Source organism: Aquarana catesbeiana, linkage group LG03 (assembly GCF_042186555.1).
Source record: "Aquarana catesbeiana isolate 2022-GZ linkage group LG03, ASM4218655v1, whole genome shotgun sequence".
In the NCBI taxonomy this organism is placed as follows: Eukaryota; Metazoa; Chordata; class Amphibia; order Anura; family Ranidae; genus Aquarana; species Aquarana catesbeiana.
In genome coordinates, this window is record NC_133326.1 from 680,311,975 (window position 1) to 680,330,254 (window position 18,280).

Here is an 18,280-nt window from a genome sequence, read left to right on the forward strand (position 1 = left end):
TTGACCTTCTCCTGGGTCTGATGATTCCCACATGGCCCAGGAAATTCCAAACAGTGGCCACCCACATCCTCATCGCTGCAAGTTTGGCAATTGCAAGGAAATGGAAAAATATTCATCCTCCTGACATCAAGGAAGTGATCATAATCCTAAACGAAAACTTCAAAATGGAATACGGCTTCTCCAAAGCCCATCTCACCACTGAAAAATTTTTCAAGAATTGGACTTTATGGATCAACGACCCTAGAAGTGTACAGCTGGACTGATTCCTCCTTTACTCACAAAAATCTCACAACTCTGTTATAATCTTTATTCCTCATTAATAAGTAGGCAGTCCACACACCTCAGCATTATGCGCCCAGTTTCCCCACGTAGTAAAATATAACTACGTGTGTGACTGTCTGCTGGCCCCACTCCCTGTAGATAGCAAGAATAAGGTTTAAGTTAAATCTACAATCGATAGCGTTGTTTTTTTTTTTTTTTCTCATTTAGGTTACTACCTATATAAGACCAAGTATTTGCATGTTATAGCTCCTTTATTAGCACATATATGCAACACATTTTTTGCATGTTCTAAATACGCACCTAAGTGTATACATACCATAGCTTGAAGATGTATCTTTGTAATAATCTTTTTGTTACCTTTTTGTAACTGTTGAAAATTGAATAAAACTTGAAGTATAAAAAAAAAAAAAAAAATCATAAGAAGGATTCAAAAAAGCTGAATTGGACCATTCTGCAGGTACAGGCAAATTGGAGGGGTAGAAATCCCAGACATTTCTTGGATCATACAGAAAGAGACTGAATATTCAGGTTGAGGACATGTTGGTAGGTTATCTGAATCCTATCTAAATTGGCCCTAGTATGTATGAATGTGAGTTAGGGACCTTATGCAGCGTACACACAAGCGGACTTTTTGACCAGACTGGTCCGACGGACCAAGTCCGGCGGACAATCCAATCGTGTATGGGCTTCATCGGACCTTCAGCGGACTTTTCCGGTCGAAAATCTGACGGACTTTCGATTTGAAACATGCTTCAAATCTTTCCGACGGACTCGAGTCCGGTTGAAAAATCCGCTCGTCTGTATGCTAGTCCGACAGACGTAAACCCACGCTAGGGCAGCTATTGGCTACTGGCTATCAACTTCCTTATTTTAGTCCGGTCGTACCTCATCACGTACAAATTCGTCGGACTTTGGTGTGATCGTGTGTAGGCAAGTCCGTTCGTTCAAAAGTCCGTCGGAAGTCCGTCAAAAGTCTGACGAAAGTCCGCCGGAATGGCCGTCGGACTTTTGTTGCCGAAAAGTCCGCTCGTGTGTACGAGGCCTTAGATTGTAAGCTCCTTGAGGGTAGGGACTGATGTAAATGTATAATATATATGTAAAGCGCTGTGTAAATTGACAGCGCTATATAAGTACCTGAATAATAATAAAATAATAATTATAACCATAAGGCCTAAATGTGGATTTTAATATTAATTGCTATTTCTGATTAGAGTAGAAGTTACTGAAGGATCTAGCATGCTAAAAGAACTGGACATAGGTAATCAAAATAATTTTTAGGCATTTTTAATCTTTTAAGGGAGGTATTAGAGTTACCTAGCCCTCTAGAAACATAGCCTATATACTATAATTATTATTTCTCTGCTAGAATTGGAGATATGGAGAAAAAATATGGAGAAAAAAGGGTTTTTAAATTAGGTATGCTCCCTGGGTTCCTTTGGGGCTATGCACATTGGCAGCTGTACCTGTCCAGCCATGTGTCTCAATTGACAGCTTTGTTAATGCCTACATGGGGATGCCCAGAACACCTGCACATTCCCATGCAGGTAAACACATCCCTCATGCAGGACACAGGTGCATACACCCAATGTGTATGAGGTCTTTGCATAAATGATTAAAAATGGTATCCTGAAATGTAAATAATTGAGCACTTTCCTTTTTACTGTTAAAATCCCACCTATGGTATATATGTTTAACAAATCACTAAGCAAGAAAGTGGTCTGGATTTTACGAACAGTATGGCCTGAGATTTTAAGCTATTTGAGGTCTCACTGAAGGAGTGAGAGAGAGAGCACTGATTGCAGTGATATTGTGATGTATATTGCCATAGTTTGGAAAAGTCCCTTTTCTGTTCCATCAGGACTGAGCCTCTGTGTACAAAGCTAGCTCCATAAAGGCATGGTTTGATGAGTTTGGTGTGTAGGAACTTCAGTAGCCTTCACAGAGCCCTGACCTCAACCCTACTGAACATCTTCAGGATGAATTGGAACATGTGAGCCAGGTCTTCTTGTCCAACATCATTATTACATGAGCTCACAAATGCTCTTTTTGCTGTGCAGCGCACTACTCCCTTGGGAGCTGCTAGTAGTTACCTTTCTGTTAGTGTCTTTCCGTTCTCCTCCCCCGCACCAATAACATCAGCAGACAGAACAATTGAACATTAAACTTTATTCACTTCCTTTAAGCATGATAGAAAAGAATGTGCAATATTTACAGTCTGTATCTTCAGGAAGTATAAGCTGCCTCTAATCTTTGGTTCCTTTAAAAGTAGTTCTATCCTTTTCCCTTAATGAACCGACAGGTGCCTCTCTGAAAAACACCTTGGAATTCAGATGTTAGAAGTGCCAGGCCTCACCTGCCTATCTCGACTCCTGCAATCCTCCCTGGTCAGTTCAGGAAAAGTCGGGCGCACCCCGATCTACTGCATCCTTTTAGTAGCCGCTTCCTGTTCCGTATGTTCAGAACCATTCCAGCAGGTGAGATCTGATACATTGCCCGTGTAGTTTCTTTAGGTGACTTTTTGTGGATGAACCATCCAGCGCTGAGGTCTCTGAACCCTCAGGCCTTCCAGTTAAAATTCTTGTGCTATCCAGCACTGAGAGCATTACACCCCCAGGCCTTCAAGCCTGGACCCTCGAGGGTCACATTCTTGCTGCTTCACTGGATCAACTTCCCATCTCCAACCACCCAGGAGACATGTGACCTTAGTTTATATAGGCCTGATAGCCCCTGCCCATTGAAATTAACGATTGGTTCAGGGTGACCTACACAAACTAACTGCATCCTGTGTCCAACCCACCTTCCCTCCAGAACCTCTCACTGGAAGAACAGGGCGTCAATTAAACAGAATACAGGTGGTCACACCCCCCCCTTTCTATTCTGTTTTATCTCCCACCTAGGGATGAGCGGAACACCTCCCTGTTCAGTTCACACCAGAACTTGCGAACAGGCAAAACATTTGTTCAAACACGCCAACACCTTTAAAGTCTATAGGACACAAACATGAATAATCAAAAGTGCTAATTTTAAAGGCTTATATGCAAGTTATTGTCATAAAAAGTGTTTGGGGACCTGGGTCCTGCCCCAGGGGACATGAGTCAATGCAAAAAAAAGTTTTAAAAACGGCCATTTTTTCGGGAGCAGTGATTTTAATAATGCTTAAAGTGAAACAATAAAAGTGTAATATTCCTTTAAATTTCGTACCTGGGGGGTGTCTATAGTATGCCTGTAAAAGGGCGCATGTTTCCCGTGTTTAGAACAGTCTGACAGCAAAATGACATTTCAAAGGAAAAAGTCATTTAAAACTGCTCGCAGCTATTAATGAATTGCCGGTCCGTTAATACACATAAAAGTTCATTGATAAAAACGGCATGGGAATTCCCCACAGGGGAACCCTGAACTAAAATTATAAAAAAAAAATGACGTGGGGGTTCCCCCTAAATTCCATACCAGGCCCTTCAGGGCTGGTATGGATATAAAGGGGAACCCCGGCCAAAATTTAAAAAAAAAATGGCGTGGGGTCCCCCTCAAAATCTATACCAGACCCTTATCTGAGCACACAACCTGGCAGGCCGCAGGAAAAGAGGGGGGGATGAGAGAGCGCCCCCCCCCTCCTGAACCATACCAGGCCACATGCCCTCAACATTGGGAGGGTGCTTTGAGGTAGCCCCCAAAACACCTTGTCCCCATGTTGATGGGGACAAGGGCCTCATCCCCACAACCCTTGCCCGGTGGTTGTGGGGGTCTGCGGGCGGGGGGCTTATCGGAAGAAGAAGCATTTAAATGGAATTTAAAAGGAATTGTGAAAAACTGTCTCTTGTCATTTTTAACATTTTTGACAGTTTTTTTGTGAAATGGTAGGGGTACAAATACCCCCTTACCATTTCACACAGGGGGGGGCCGGGATCTAGGGGTCCCCTTGTTAAAGGGGACTTCCAGATTCCGATAAGCCCCCCCGCCCGCAGACCCCCACAACCATCAGCCAGGGTTGTGGGGATGAGGCCCTTGTCCTCATCAACATGGGGACAAGGTGTTTTGGGGGGCTACCCCAAAGCATCCTCCCAATGTTGAGGGCATGTGGCCCCCCTCTTTTCCTGTGGCCTGCCAGGTTGCGTGCTCGGATAAGGGTCTGGTATGGATTTTTGGGGGGACCCCACGCCATTTTTTCTTTTAAATTTTGGCCTGGGTTCCCCTTAATATCCATACCAGACCTGAAGGGCCTGGTATGGAATTTAGGGGGACCCCCCACATCATTTGTTTTTTATAATTCTGGTTCGGGGTTCCCCGGTGGGGAATTCCCATGCCGTTTTTATCAATGAACTTTTATGTGTATTGTCGGACCGGCAATTCATTAATAGCCGCAAGTAGTTTTAAATGACTTTTTTTCCTTTGAAATGTCATTTTGCTGTCAGACTGTTTTAAACATGGGAAACATGCGCCCCTTTACAGGCATACTATTAGACACCCCCCAGGTACGAAATTTAAAGGAATATTACACTTTTATTGTTTCACTTTAAGCATTATTAAAATCACTGCTCCCAAAAAAATGGCTGTTTTTAAAACTTTTATTTTGCATTGATCCATTTCCCCTGGGGCAGGACCCAGGTCCCCAAACACTTTTTATGACAATACCATGCATATAAGCCTTTAAAATTAGCACTTTTGATTTCTCCTATAGACTTTTAAAGGGTGTTCCGCGGCTTTCGAATTTGCCGCGAACACCCCAAATTGTTCGCTGTTCGGCGAACTGGTGAACAGCTGATGTTCGAGTCGAACATGAGTTCGACTCGAACTCGAAGCTCATCCCTACTCCCAACCAATTTAACCCAACCAGGCTTAAACCAACAGGGCAAAATACTGGCAACGTTACCTGACACTAATCCTAACTGAGTAATTTAGCACACACCTAAGTGGGTGGGCGCTACAGCTAAATAAGAAACATTTCCACAAAACACTTCAAGATCTTGTGAACAGTCTTTCCAGAAGAGGGGAGGCTGTTATGGTTACATTGTGGGGGCCAACACTGTAATAGCCATGGTCTTGGAATGGGACATCCAACAAGCATAGGGGCAATGGTTATATGGTCAAAAGCTTTTGGCTAGATAGATGAGATATACTTTCTTGCATTTAAAGGTCACTCTGTTGATGTCAGTAGTTTTTGTTCACATAGATGGCAGCCAGTATTGAAAGTATAAGAATTAGGAAGGCTTTGAGCCCAACATAAGCTGCAAGTATTGTAAGTATTGTATCACCTGTAGGACGCAATGTACTCCCTGTAAGATAGAAACAAAAATGAATGTCAGGAAGCATAAAGATATTCATAAGCTTAAATAATGTAACACAACTCACCATCACTACTTTATCAAATTTTAAATTGATTCCCCCTCACTATGCCTGGTTGCCCATAGCCAATTTCTTTGGTGCTCCATCAGTCGCAGACACTCCGATGTCATCACATACAATGCGGGACCAGCAGTCCTGAATTGTATGTGAAGACATGGTGGGCTGACCACGTTGGAGGGAAGAGGAGAGCTCCAAATTTCAGGGGCGCAAGGGAGAAATTAAATTTAATTGCTTTTTGTTACCCTACACAAAAAATTAGAATTTAACCCTAGCAGTGCAAGAGGGCCCCACCACAAGGATAACTTTATTTTTTTTTCTAGACATTAGTTCAAACAAATCAAACATTATTTACCCAGTTTTACAAACCAAACTATCCAGCAAAACTGGCAGCTAGAGGGTTCAGACAAAACATTTTACACTTACAGGGGTACTTTCAACAATCAACTTTTATTCAATTAGTTAAAACTTTTATCCCTTGTACTGGAGACATTTACTTTCTGGAACCTATTTTCCACCATACAGTTCTTTCTCTCCCTGGGGACCTTTGACATCATATAAACTGCGTTATTTGTTAGACTCCATAAGCTATGTAAGTCTATTATACATTGACTTTGAGAACGTATTTATGGGCATGGATGTATTTTTGTATATTTTTGCATATTTGTATACCCATTATACCTCTGTTTTAGAATTTTCCTGATCTGTGGTCCAAGGGAAAACTCCCCAAAGAAGGTCATTTAGGTTAAAACGCGTTGGTGCCTTTTGGAAGTGTACAACCAGAAAATACTGCTATATGGTGTACTCTCTTTTTTATCCACTGTTTACTGAAAATATGATATCTATAGGGGATATTTTTAATAGTTCAAAATAAAAATACAATTTTACTTTATTAGATGTGTTAATTTCCTTTGGTCTCACAAGGCCCCGGTCCTTTCTATTCCCCTGTTTCCCTTGTGGATTCCTCTTCTAGGAAACAAATCATCTTTTTTCACTTTTATACCTTACTGTATATATCGCAATATGTTTCCATTTCATATGTAGTGAATTTTTTATAATAATGAAAAATGTTAATGCAAAAAGAACCTAAGAGTCAAAGACTATCGCAAATGAATCCTATGAATCCTACTACCTACCAATGAATACAAATTAATACTGTACATATTAATTCATTATGTTATTAAGTTGAATTTAATTCCATATTTCCAAAAGACTTTCTTGGGCCATGTACACACAATTTAAATGAATGGTCTTCCAAGTTCAACCCCAATACAAAAAGAATCTTATTAGAATATTGCGCACAAAAAAAAAATAAAATTAATGGATCCACATAACTTTTGATCATTCGTTATGTCGTTACGTTATTTTGGATGCTTCGAACATTAACAGAGGGCCCAAACTTTTGCATCATGTCAACTGTATGAAACAAATGAATATGAATGAATTTGAGTTTTCGTTACAATTTATTTTGAATTCACTGCTATTGTGATTTGGATACATCCAAATCCCCAAATCATGTAAATTTCTTCTGAATTTCAAAAAAACTAATTGCACATGTCTACGGCTCACTGCACTCAGAAGTAGCCGGCTGACAATTCAGAATTACCAACAGGTCAGGCTGCGACTGGGAGACATAAAACACCTCCGCTCTGAAACAATGTCTGGGATAAGTTTCGTCCATATGGGGTTGTTGAAATTTTCCCCTCCTCACATGTTGGTTTCTAGAAGCGGCAAATGGCTGCTAGAACTAAGCCCTGCATCACAGAGGGAGGTCCCATGTTACACCATACCCTAAAGCTCCAACAGACCAACCGAGAAGTGAGGGAAGGTAGAGCAGATGAGTATAGGTAGATGGTCCATATTTCCCATTTAGGGTATGAGCAAAGCTCCAAAGGAAAGACAGTAAAGCCCTCCCTCACCCTAAGCTCCTCTCCCCCCAGACTTAATTTTATATATATATATATATATATATATATATATATATATACACACACACACACACACACGCTGTATCAGGGGTGTATCATGAAATGAGTGGGCCCTTGTGCAAGATAAAAAATGGGCCCTAGGCACCACTGCAAGATGTAGGTGTGGCTTGAATTGTGTGAAATATTGGGCGTGGCTTAAAGGGGGTGGGGTTTAATAGAGTCTGAGATGACTTACATGTGCAGAATGTGGTAATGTTAAATATGGAATGTACAGTTCAGTGTGTATAGCATTGGGTAGCATGTGCAGGAGAGGAGTATGGAGTGTATGGTGGTGGGTAGTATATGCAGGAGAGGGGTGCGGATTGTATGTAGGTGGGTAGTATGTGTAGAAGAGGAGTATGGAGTGTATGGAGGTGGGTAGCATATGCAGTAGAGGAGTGCGGAGTGTATGGAGGTGGGTAGTATGTGCAGGAGAGGAGTGCAGAGTGTATGGAGGTGGGTAGTATGTGCAGGACAGGAGTGCAGAGTGTATGGAGGTGGGTAGTATGTGCAGGAGAGGAGTGCAGAGTGTATGGAGGTGGTTAGTATGTGCAGGAGAGGAGTGCAGAGTGTATAGAGGTGGGTAGTATGTGCAGGAGAGGGGTGCGGAGTGTATGGAGGTGGGTAGTATGTGCAGGAGAGGAGTGCTGAGTGTATGGAGGTGGGTAGTATGTGCAGGAGAGGAGTGCGGAGTGTATGGAGGTGAGTAGTATATGCAGGAGAGGAGTATGGAGTGTATGGTGGTGGAAAGTATGTGCAGGAGAGGAGTGTGGAGTGTATGGTGGTGGGAAGTATGTGCAGGCAGTGGCGGAAGTATAGGGGTCACTGAGCTTATGGAGGTGGGTAGTATGTGCAGGAGAGGAGTGCAGAGTGTATAGTGGTGGGTAGTATGTGCAGGAAAGGGGTGCGGAGTGTATGGAGGTGGGTAGTATGTGCAGGAGAAAAGTGGGGAGTGTATGCAGGTGGGTAGTATGTGCAGGAGAGGAGTGCAGAGTGTATGGAGGTGGGTAGTATGTGCAGGAAAGGGGTGAGGAGTGTATGGAGGTGGGTAGTATGTGCAGGAGAAAAGTGCGGAGTGTATGGAGGTGGGTAGTATGTGCAGGAGAGGAGTGCAGAGTGTATGGAGGTGGGTAGTATGTGCAGGAGAGGAGTGCGGAGTGTATGGAGGTGGGTAGTATGTGCAGGAGAAAAGTGCAGAGTGTATGCAGGTGGGTAGTATGTGCAAGAGAGGAGTGCTGAGTGTATGGAGGTAGGTAGTATGTGTAGAGGAGGAGTATGGTGTGTATGGAGGTGGGTATTTTAATTTTTTAATTTTTTTTTAAATGTATTTTTTTTGTTTTTTGTTCAAAATGCTTTTTGGGGACCACTGGATGGTGTGAGTAGGGCAATTGACGGTGTCAGTAGGGCAATTGACGGTGTCAGTATTTTTTAAATTTTTTTTATAGTTTTTTTTTTCATCCCAGCTCAAAACATTCAGATGGGGAAGGAAGTCCGTAAAGTTGTACATCACAGCAAAAGCCTGTGAGGAGATATATGACACCCTCAGCTCTAACCAGGCCATGCCCTCAAAGCAGTTCACTCTGACCCTGGAGTTTAATCATGGGGATATTTGTGAATGTTTGCCTAGTACTGGGATAACCGAGCATGTTATAAGTGCAAAGAATAATATTTAAAAAATGCCAGTACTAAAAGATCAATGGTGGCAAACGGAAAGATGAACAATAAAAATAAAGATGTGTATCAAAAAAGGAAGAAAAACAAGACAAAAGGCAGCTCAAAAAACAAAACTAAGGAAAAGGAAAAATCCCCCCCTAGAGCATTCTATCCAAAAGAGATAGTTCAGCTAACCCCCTTGTGTTCTCCACATGTTACAATTCCGTTTCAGGAGATAAAAGACATCATTTCTAGGTACCTCTCCGTCTTACATAGCGATTCTAGCTATAGAATGGTGTTGAGTATAGGGGTCAGGTATGTCGCAGGGAAAGCACATACTATTGGTAATATGGTCTGCCCTAGGATGTATGTTTCAAATCCATCTACCCACACATGGTTACATGGTGGTGGAGTAATCATTGGAGCACGAGGTGATTGCATGAGGATCACCCAAGTGTGTGCAACATGAGCACCTGGCAGCTCCACACCTGAACATTCCAGTGGTATGTGACTTACTGTACATACCACTGGAATGTTCAGGTGTGGAGTTGCCAGGTGCTCATGTTGCAGACACTTGGGTGATCCTCATGCAATCACCTCATGCTCCAATGATTACTCTACCGCCATAAGGCTCGGTTCACACTGTCCCGACTTGGGATATGATTTGTGAGACCCCAACTCGCATGACATGTGAAATCCCATTTTATTCAATGAGAGCTGTCTTAATTAGCACTACTAAAGTCGCTCCTACTTTAAAAAAGGTTCCTGTACTACTTCAAGGTGACTTCTATCCGACGTGTGTCCAAAGACTTTAATGGAAGTCATCTCCAAGTCAGATCCTCATCTTAATTGATGTGATTTTGATCCGGCATTACATGAAGATTACACATGCGATCCCTAAAATTGCTTCAAAGTTGCTTCAAACTCTCATCAAGTCGCACTCAAGTCGGCTGATAAAGTTACACTGTAAGTCGAACGACTTTCAGGTTGCGGTGGTGTGAACCGAGCCTTACACAACTTATCAACTGCCAGACTAAATATGCTGTATGTACAGTATAGTGACATGCATTATATACAACGTTCAATATGGAGGCAGGGACACCAGATGCCTTTGTGTCAGGAAGAGAGCTCATTTTTCCAATATAAGTACCAATAAGAATACTAACTTGGCTAGACATTTTAGCCGGTTTCATGATCACAATGCACAATCGCTAAGAGTCCAAATTAATGAAAAGATTGATCATCCCGCTCGTGTTGGAGATCACCTCTCCCTCCTTTGCCGGAGGGAAGTGTATTGGATCTTTAAAGCGGAGTTTCGCAAAAAAATTTTTTTTAGATGTCAGCAGCTGCAAATACTGCAGCTGCTGACTTTTAAAATAAGGACACTTACCTGTCCCGGGGTCCAGCGATGTCGGCACCCAAGGCTGAACCGTCCCTCGATCCTCGGTGCTGCCGCCACCATTCTCACTGAGGGAATCGGGAAGTGAAGCGTTGCGGCTTCACTGCCCGGTTCCCTACTGCGCATGTGCGAGTCGCGTTGCGCATCTACACTGGTCCCCGTTGTGTTGTGGGAACTGTGTATTTCCCACAACACAACGGGGGTGGGCGGGGAGTCTGCGGCTAGCTGCGGCTAGCTATACCCGGTAGTGGGTGCAGATACCTGTATTATACAGGTATCTGCACCCCCCTCCCCCCTGAAAGGTGCCAATTGTGACACCGGAGGGGGGGAGGAATCCGATGAGCGGAAGTTCCACTTTAGGGTGGAACTCCGCTTTAAATATGACATCTGTATCCCAAAAGGTCTTAACTTTGATGGGCTTGCACCCATTATTACGAATACATTTAATTTTTTTAAATCTTTTTCTTTTTTCCTTTATTTTTCCAGGCTAGCGGGTGGGTTTCTTGGAAAAAAAATGTACCAGTTACTTACCGGTAACTGTCTTTCTAGGAAATCTCCCAGGACGGCACACCTGAGATGAGAGGCTCCTCCCCACAGGAAACACAATCAATCAACAGCTGTTTTAAGTCCTCACCCTTCCCCTTGATCCTCAGTTTGAAGAGAAGTAACTTCTGAACCCGGTTCACAAGGGAAATCGTTCCTGATAAGCACTCACCTTCTAGTGTTCTAAAATTTTCCCTCCTCCAACGGGTGGGAAGTAGGCCTGCCGTCCTGGAAGATTTCCTAGAAAGACAGTTACCGGTAAGTAACTGGTACTTTTCTCAAGTCATCTTCCAGGACGGCACACCTGAGAGGATAAGCAAGTACCTCAGGCCTACCTTAGGGTGGGACCACTGCAAGACACTCTTGGCGAACCTCGGTTCTGCAGTGAGCTTTACCTTCACTCCATATGCTTGATGAAGGTATCTTAGCTGGATCATGTGGCTGATCTGCCAGTCTACTCCACCAATGTCCCTGCCTTCTCTGCTTCGGATGCAAGATCTAGGTGGAGTGGGCTCTTAAAGATGGAATCAGAAAACATGTTAAACATGTAGGTTATCAATGTTGCCTGTCACACATCTAACAACCATAGCCTATTATTCCTATAGGTGCTGCTTAGAACCAGTAAAAAGATTAATCAGAGACCTGTGTTGTAAGACAAGGACACTACATTGATAAATAAGGGGGCCTGTGTTAACACAACCCTGTCCAGGGAAAGAAAACTGCCAAAAAAAAGGGGGGCCCTGACAGACAACCTTTTTTGTTCATTTTTATCTTTACGTCAACAAAGACTGAAGGGAAACCTACTCAAGGGAAATAGATTAACAGAAACTTAATCCCTGGATTTAAGGCATGCCCAATCTATAGTTTTACTGACGCCTGAGAGCCTACTCATGAGAATAACATCCATAGAAGGAGTAGAACACTCATATTGCTACATCTAGTTTTGCTAGAAGGGCGAAATGAAGGCCAGGCACCTAGCTGTAACTTATTTGGTCGGGTATACATCTTTATACTTCATCTTCAGGCCATAATACTCCTCTAAACAGAACTTCCTAAGTTCTTATTAAACAGGGCTATTCATTATCGCCTTCCTCCAGTGACCCATAACAAATATGGGAAGAGACCCAAATCCGAACCTCAATGTAGACAAACAGTCCTCACAGTCTGGTTTTCTGATATGCGGCCCATATGTAAGCATTAAGACACAAACAAACCCTAAATGCTGCGCATTTCTGAAGTGCAGCTATCTGGTCATAACTGGTAAATACAGAAAGGACGGGAACCCCCTTTACAGTGGCGTTTTACTGATGTACAGCAAAACAAGGCCATAAAGATAAGACAGAAAGACCCCAACTTCTATGTTGCATATTTATGACAAACCACCAAGTACAGTTATAAGACAATCTTTTCTGTTATGCAGTTCTGTAGTGTAGTCAGATAAAACCAACCCTGAGAAAGGACACAAGCAACCTACACCATTGTGTTTTTCTGAAGTACCATAAGGTAAGGCAATATGAAACAGAAAGCACCAACAAGCTTCAATGCTGAGTATTTCTGCTGTGCAGCAACATAAAAACAGAGAAACAACAGACAGCCTTTACAGCTGCGATCTTTCTGGTCTACTGCAAAATAAGGCAATAACTCCACGATGAGTATTCCTGCTGCGTAGCAAAATCTCAACCAGAAGGGACAGATAAGCTTAGGGCTCCCACACCCGTGCGACCCAACCTGCGACTTGGGACTGCAAGACACATGAGAAGTCATATACTATGGCTTCCAATGGGTACCATCCGTTACTGTGCGACTCCAGGTCGCAGCGTCTCCAGCAGTCCCTGCTTACTGGATCCACAGACCTCAAGATTACACAGGTCGCAGGAAAAGCAATTTTCAGGTCGAACAAACAAGGGGTCCCCATGCTGTGGCTCCCTGGAGGAGTGCAGCCAACAACCCCCTGCTGTGTATCCCTAAGAAACAGCAAGGAAGATCAATGAGAAACACCACTTACTGCTGTGCCTTTCTGATATACGGACGATAAGGCAGTAAATATAGGACATACAGGACACAAACAATGTTCAATCTTGTATATGTCTGATGTGCAACAACAATTCTGAATAGAGATAGCACATCCGTATTCAAGTGATTTGGCATGCGACTCAACATGTCAAATCGCATGCCTAAAATCAGCAGCCATTGCCGTTAATAGCACTGTCTTAATCGACACAATGCCACTTTGTGGTGCTTACCAAAGGCAGTACGTGTACTACCCCTGGCACAGGTTCAATTTGTATTTCCCAACAAATCAGGACCATCAATCTTCACTGCTGCCTTTCTGATAAGCAACCAATGAGGCAGTAATACAGGACACAAAAAACCCCACAGAGAGACCTCAATCTTGTATATCTCTGATGTGCAACAATATAACAAATCTGAATAGAGATAGCACATCCATATTGAAGTGATTTGGCATGCAACTAAACATGTCAAATCGCATGCCTAAAATCGCCAGCCATTGCCGTTAATAGCACTGTCTGAATCGGCACAACGCCACTTTGTGTATATGTACTACCCCTGGCACAGGTTCAAATTGTACTTCTGTTATGGAGCCCAACAAATCAGGACCATCAATCTTTACTGCTGCCTTTCTGATAAGCAACCAATAAGGCAGTAATACAGGACACAAAACCCCACAGACAGACCTCAATCTTGTGTATGTCTGATGTGCAGCAATATAACAATTATGAGCAGAGATGTCATCACCAGACTCAATGATGTAGTACAGACCACCTTCCCTGTTGTATTTTTCTGATATGTAGCCAAACAAAGCAGTAGCTTTAGGATATAAAGGACACCAAGCAAGCTTAAGTGCAGTGCATTTCTGATGTACAGCAATATACACCTTATGAGCAGAGATGTCACAAATCTCAATGTGTATTTTTGTTGTGCCACCAAACACCCCAGCAAGGAGAAACCTTCATTACTGAGGTCTACTGGTGAGCAGCCAAGAAGGAGTCATGGTGTATCCCTTTATGAAATAGCCAAACAGGGGCAATTTATTTCATAGGCATAGCCTGGGCTGTGGATACTAACCCTTCACCACCAGCGAAGGAACAAATCCTAAAATGGTTGGACACCTTACTATAGTAGCTGTTGTTCTACCCTACCAGCTCATACATGGGTGGGGCTGATCAGTAACTAAAGTCTCAATGAGCCCAGCCCTAGAGACCAATTTAAGACCTCTAGAAAGGGTGGTTACCAATTTAGCCTGGAGCTAAATAGCTACCTGCAGGCCTTAGACAAGCAATCATGTAGTTCTTGCATAGGTTTGCACCGAAAAACCTCAATTAAAGGATATAGGATATATGGTAAACCGCCTTTAGATCTGCCACTGAGGGGACTGTAGCCCAAACCAACAAAGAGGTTTTTCTTTCCTCCTGCACTATAATATAACCACAGTGTAAAGGTGGAGTGGGAGGTTGGAGCTTATGAAAAGCTACGCATAGCAAGCAACCCCCAAAAGGAGGATCTGTCACAAGGGAACCCCTACACACAAGCTTGGTCCCTGCCCATCGTTGAAAGTTAGGTCAGCTTTTAAGCATCCTGGAGCAACTTCAGATTTCTAGCAGCTGGGCTAATAGGGCCGGATAACCTAGTGCACCTGCTGACCAGGGGAGCTTACTCCTGAATCCTTCAACCATTGCACAATTAATTACTTGTTCAGTGGTATACATGCTCTTTGTATCTACCAGGTCCCCCCTTCGCTATATTCACCCTTACTAATGTACCACAACTGGGCATGTAGGGAGAGGCTGGCAACCTACTGTTGCGATAACCACAGTGTCTCTGCTGTAAGAGGGAGCTGTGGCTGGTGGTTTTAGCAGTAACTTCTGGGCTATTTGTTATGCAGACAGCAGGTCCTGCACCAGTCAGAATATACACGGGTAAGGGGGAGAAATGCCTTACCTACCTCTTCCCATCTGAGGTGGTTTAGGCACACTCGCTGCTCTGCACCACTTGTCCGCCATACAGCGTCTCTGATGTAAGAGGGAGCTGCGGTGGTGTTTTTTAGCAGAAGCTTCTGGGCTATTTGAATCCAGACCTCAGGGGAGATTATGTCAAATGGCCAAAAACCATCTGGCTGGAATTGGGGATTTTGCAGCTAAATTACCAAGGCAAAGGAAAGTACTCACTGTTGTCATCTTCCCTTTTTGCCACAGCCCCCGGGCTTGCTTTTCCATCCTTATGGTCCGCACACAAGGAGGGTAGCCGCCAACGTACCCCCCCAACTGCTGTCCCCATAGGGAGTTGCAAGGTTAGGCTGTGTCCCGCAGTGTACCAGTCAGTATATGCACATGGTGGGGGGGGGGCAATGCCTTACGTTCCTCATTCCCATCTGAGGTGGTTTAGGCAGACATCCACCATAGTCAACTGGTGGCTCCTCGCCTAGCAAAAGGAGGATGTGGGCGCCTGCTCCTGCTGACTCTCAGCCTTCCCCCCTGGGTAAGAACGCCGCCGCCATTTTCCCGAAGTCTGAAAATGACGCAGGTGCTTGTCTGCCCTCCCCAGCAGCCCACGCGAGCTACCAGGGGCCCAGAAGTCAGGGGGATACGATCCCCCTGGAAAGAACCAATGGTGAGCAACCCCGTCTGAACGGACACCCGGGCAGGAAAGGGGGGAGACAGGATAAAGGCCCCTGAAGTTATGGGTACACCACTGTACCCAGGGGCCTTCAGCTCTCAGGGGGGGCTCTTCCAGTTTCTGCTGCTCCCCCTGAGCTGAGGAAAGGATAGGGGAACCCCCCAGGAAGGATAAATATATCCTGCCAGACCCAGAGGCTTCTCAGGCATTTGGTCCGGCTCCCAGGGGGAGACCACCAGCCCCAGGCTTCGGGTCATTTGGAAAAAACAAACCGTTTTGCTGTGTAGGGAGAAACACAATCAAAAACTGAGGATCAAGGGGAAGGGTGGGGACTTAAAACAGCTGTTGATTGATTGTGTTTCCTGTGGGGAGGAGCCTCTCATCTCAGGTGTGCCGTCCTGGAAGATGACTTGAGAAAAATTCTTTGAACTTGTTCTCACCTGTAGTCTCTGCTTTGACCCTTATATGATATCATTATGCATGTCATTTAGACATTTAATCATATTTGAGTGTGTTTTTATAGGGAGGCCTTTACCCCAGTTTATCTGTTGTTTTTTAGTAAAGCGTTTAATAGAATTCAACATTTTATAGTTTTTTCAGACCCTTTATTCCATGCTCTTGGAGGGAGATTTTCTTAGTTATATTTTTTTGAGCTGTTTTTTGTCTTGTTTTTCTTCCTTTTGGATAGACATCTTTATTTTTATTTTTCATCTTGCCATTTGCCACCATTGGCCTTTTAGTAGTGGTGTTTTTTGAATATTATTCTTCTCACTTACATCACTCTTTTTGCTCTGTTATACCAGTACTAGGCAAACGTTTACCTGACACATTTTCTGTATCCCCATGATCAGGCCGTGGTCCCAGGGCCCGGAGGAGGAAGGGGGCCCGCCAGCACTGCCTGCTTGGACTTTTTTTTTGTCCTGGAAAAAATACTTGTGGCCGCGGGCCCGCATCGATCTTTTTCAGCCCCCTAGTGGGCCCTAGCGCCCACTAGGGAGGGGGGCACGGCCCGGGTAGAAGAAGCAGGCCGCCTGCTGTGACAACTTTGATAGAATCACCGGACGCTCCCACAGAAAGTCCAACCTCCAGGATCGGCCCCTTTGATTGACAGCACACTGGTCCAATGGTGGGACCAGTGTGCGGGACTTTGTGTGACTGCGAGCACCGGAAACACTGGACAATTAACACCGCTCGCCCGCACTGACATCACGTCCGGTACGCTGGTTCCGATTTCTGGTGTGTTGGAACACACGCCGAGACTTGAAGGAACGGGGCCTGTCCCCGTGCTATTTGCTGTACATGTTGGTGCTAATTTAATAGCACCTCACAATGTAAGTTTGCACTTTATTATTATAGGCATTTGTTAATAAAAACATATAGCGCTATGTGATTTACTTTGCTTTTACTAAGTTTTACTGCCAAAACGAGCATAAGGATACACCAAGGGATGTTTTCTAAGTGAAAGATCATCTCTCTTTGTGGTATACTACCTTCCAAAGGATCTGAGCATATAAGACTTTTTATACTTAGTTATCTGGTGAGTTTGTATTTCTCCTACACGAGTGGTGGTGGAGCACAATAACTAAGATTACCTGTCATTACACAGGCTCTTTTTGGTGTTTGGATTTTTCTTTGAGGACTTTCTCATATTGTTTTGTTTAACCATTATTGATTTTGGTGGTTATTTAATATGCACTAAATGAATTTATATGGTGTTATTTTCACATTTTGTTTTGAGTTAGCGCCAACCTTTTTATATAATTTTAAACTGTTTGGAAGGTGATACACTGACTTGAAAAAGGGGCAGCCCTACTTACATTCTACTGCACATTTACATATATTGTTTGGAGCCATTACTTGTTAATTTGAATTATACAATTAAAAACAAAGCTGTCCTAGCGGGCAATCCCCACTCTGTGTGATGATCCGGCGGGCTCCTCTTCTGCATAGGTGAGGCTGCACTGATGGGCACAGGTGAGGCTGCACCAATGGGCACAGATGAGGCTGAGCTGATGGGCACTGGTGAGGCTGAGCTGATGGGCACAGATTAGGCTGCGCTGATGGGCACAGGTGAGGCTGCACTGATGGCCACTGGTGAGGCTGCGCTGATTGGCACTGGTGAGGCTGCACTGATGGGCACTGGTCAGGCTGAATTGATGGGCACTGATCAGGCTGCATTGATATGCACTGGTGAGGCTGCATTGATGGACATTGATCAAGCTGCACTGAAGGGCATCAGTGAGGTTGCATTTATGGGCACTGATGAGGCTGCGCTGATGGGCACTGGTGAGTCTGCATTGATGGGCACTGATCAGGCTGCATTGATGGGCACTGGTGAGGCTGCAGTGATAAGCACTGGTGAGGCTCCCATCAGCATACAGTGCCCGGAACAGCGGAAGAGGAGAGGACACACCAGCCAGCCACAGCAAGGCCAGAGTGCCAGTAAGCCAGCCACCCACGCCAG

General features: G+C 44.2%; 1 protein-coding gene across 3 annotated transcripts in view; it reads right to left on the reverse strand.

The window, feature by feature from the left end:
• Window positions 1-4,896: 4,896 nt before the first annotated feature.
• The window catches only part of LOC141133523 (adhesion G-protein coupled receptor G6-like), a 287,556-nt gene continuing 274,172 nt past the window's right edge, over window positions 4,897-18,280 (reverse strand). For all 3 annotated transcript variants that reach the window (XM_073622952.1, XM_073622954.1, XM_073622953.1), the window contains exon 7: window positions 4,897-5,552. In XM_073622952.1, the coding sequence (XP_073479053.1) occupies window positions 5,428-5,552 (125 nt within the window). In that variant the 3' untranslated portion in view covers window positions 4,897-5,427. The remainder of the gene's footprint in view (window positions 5,553-18,280) is intronic.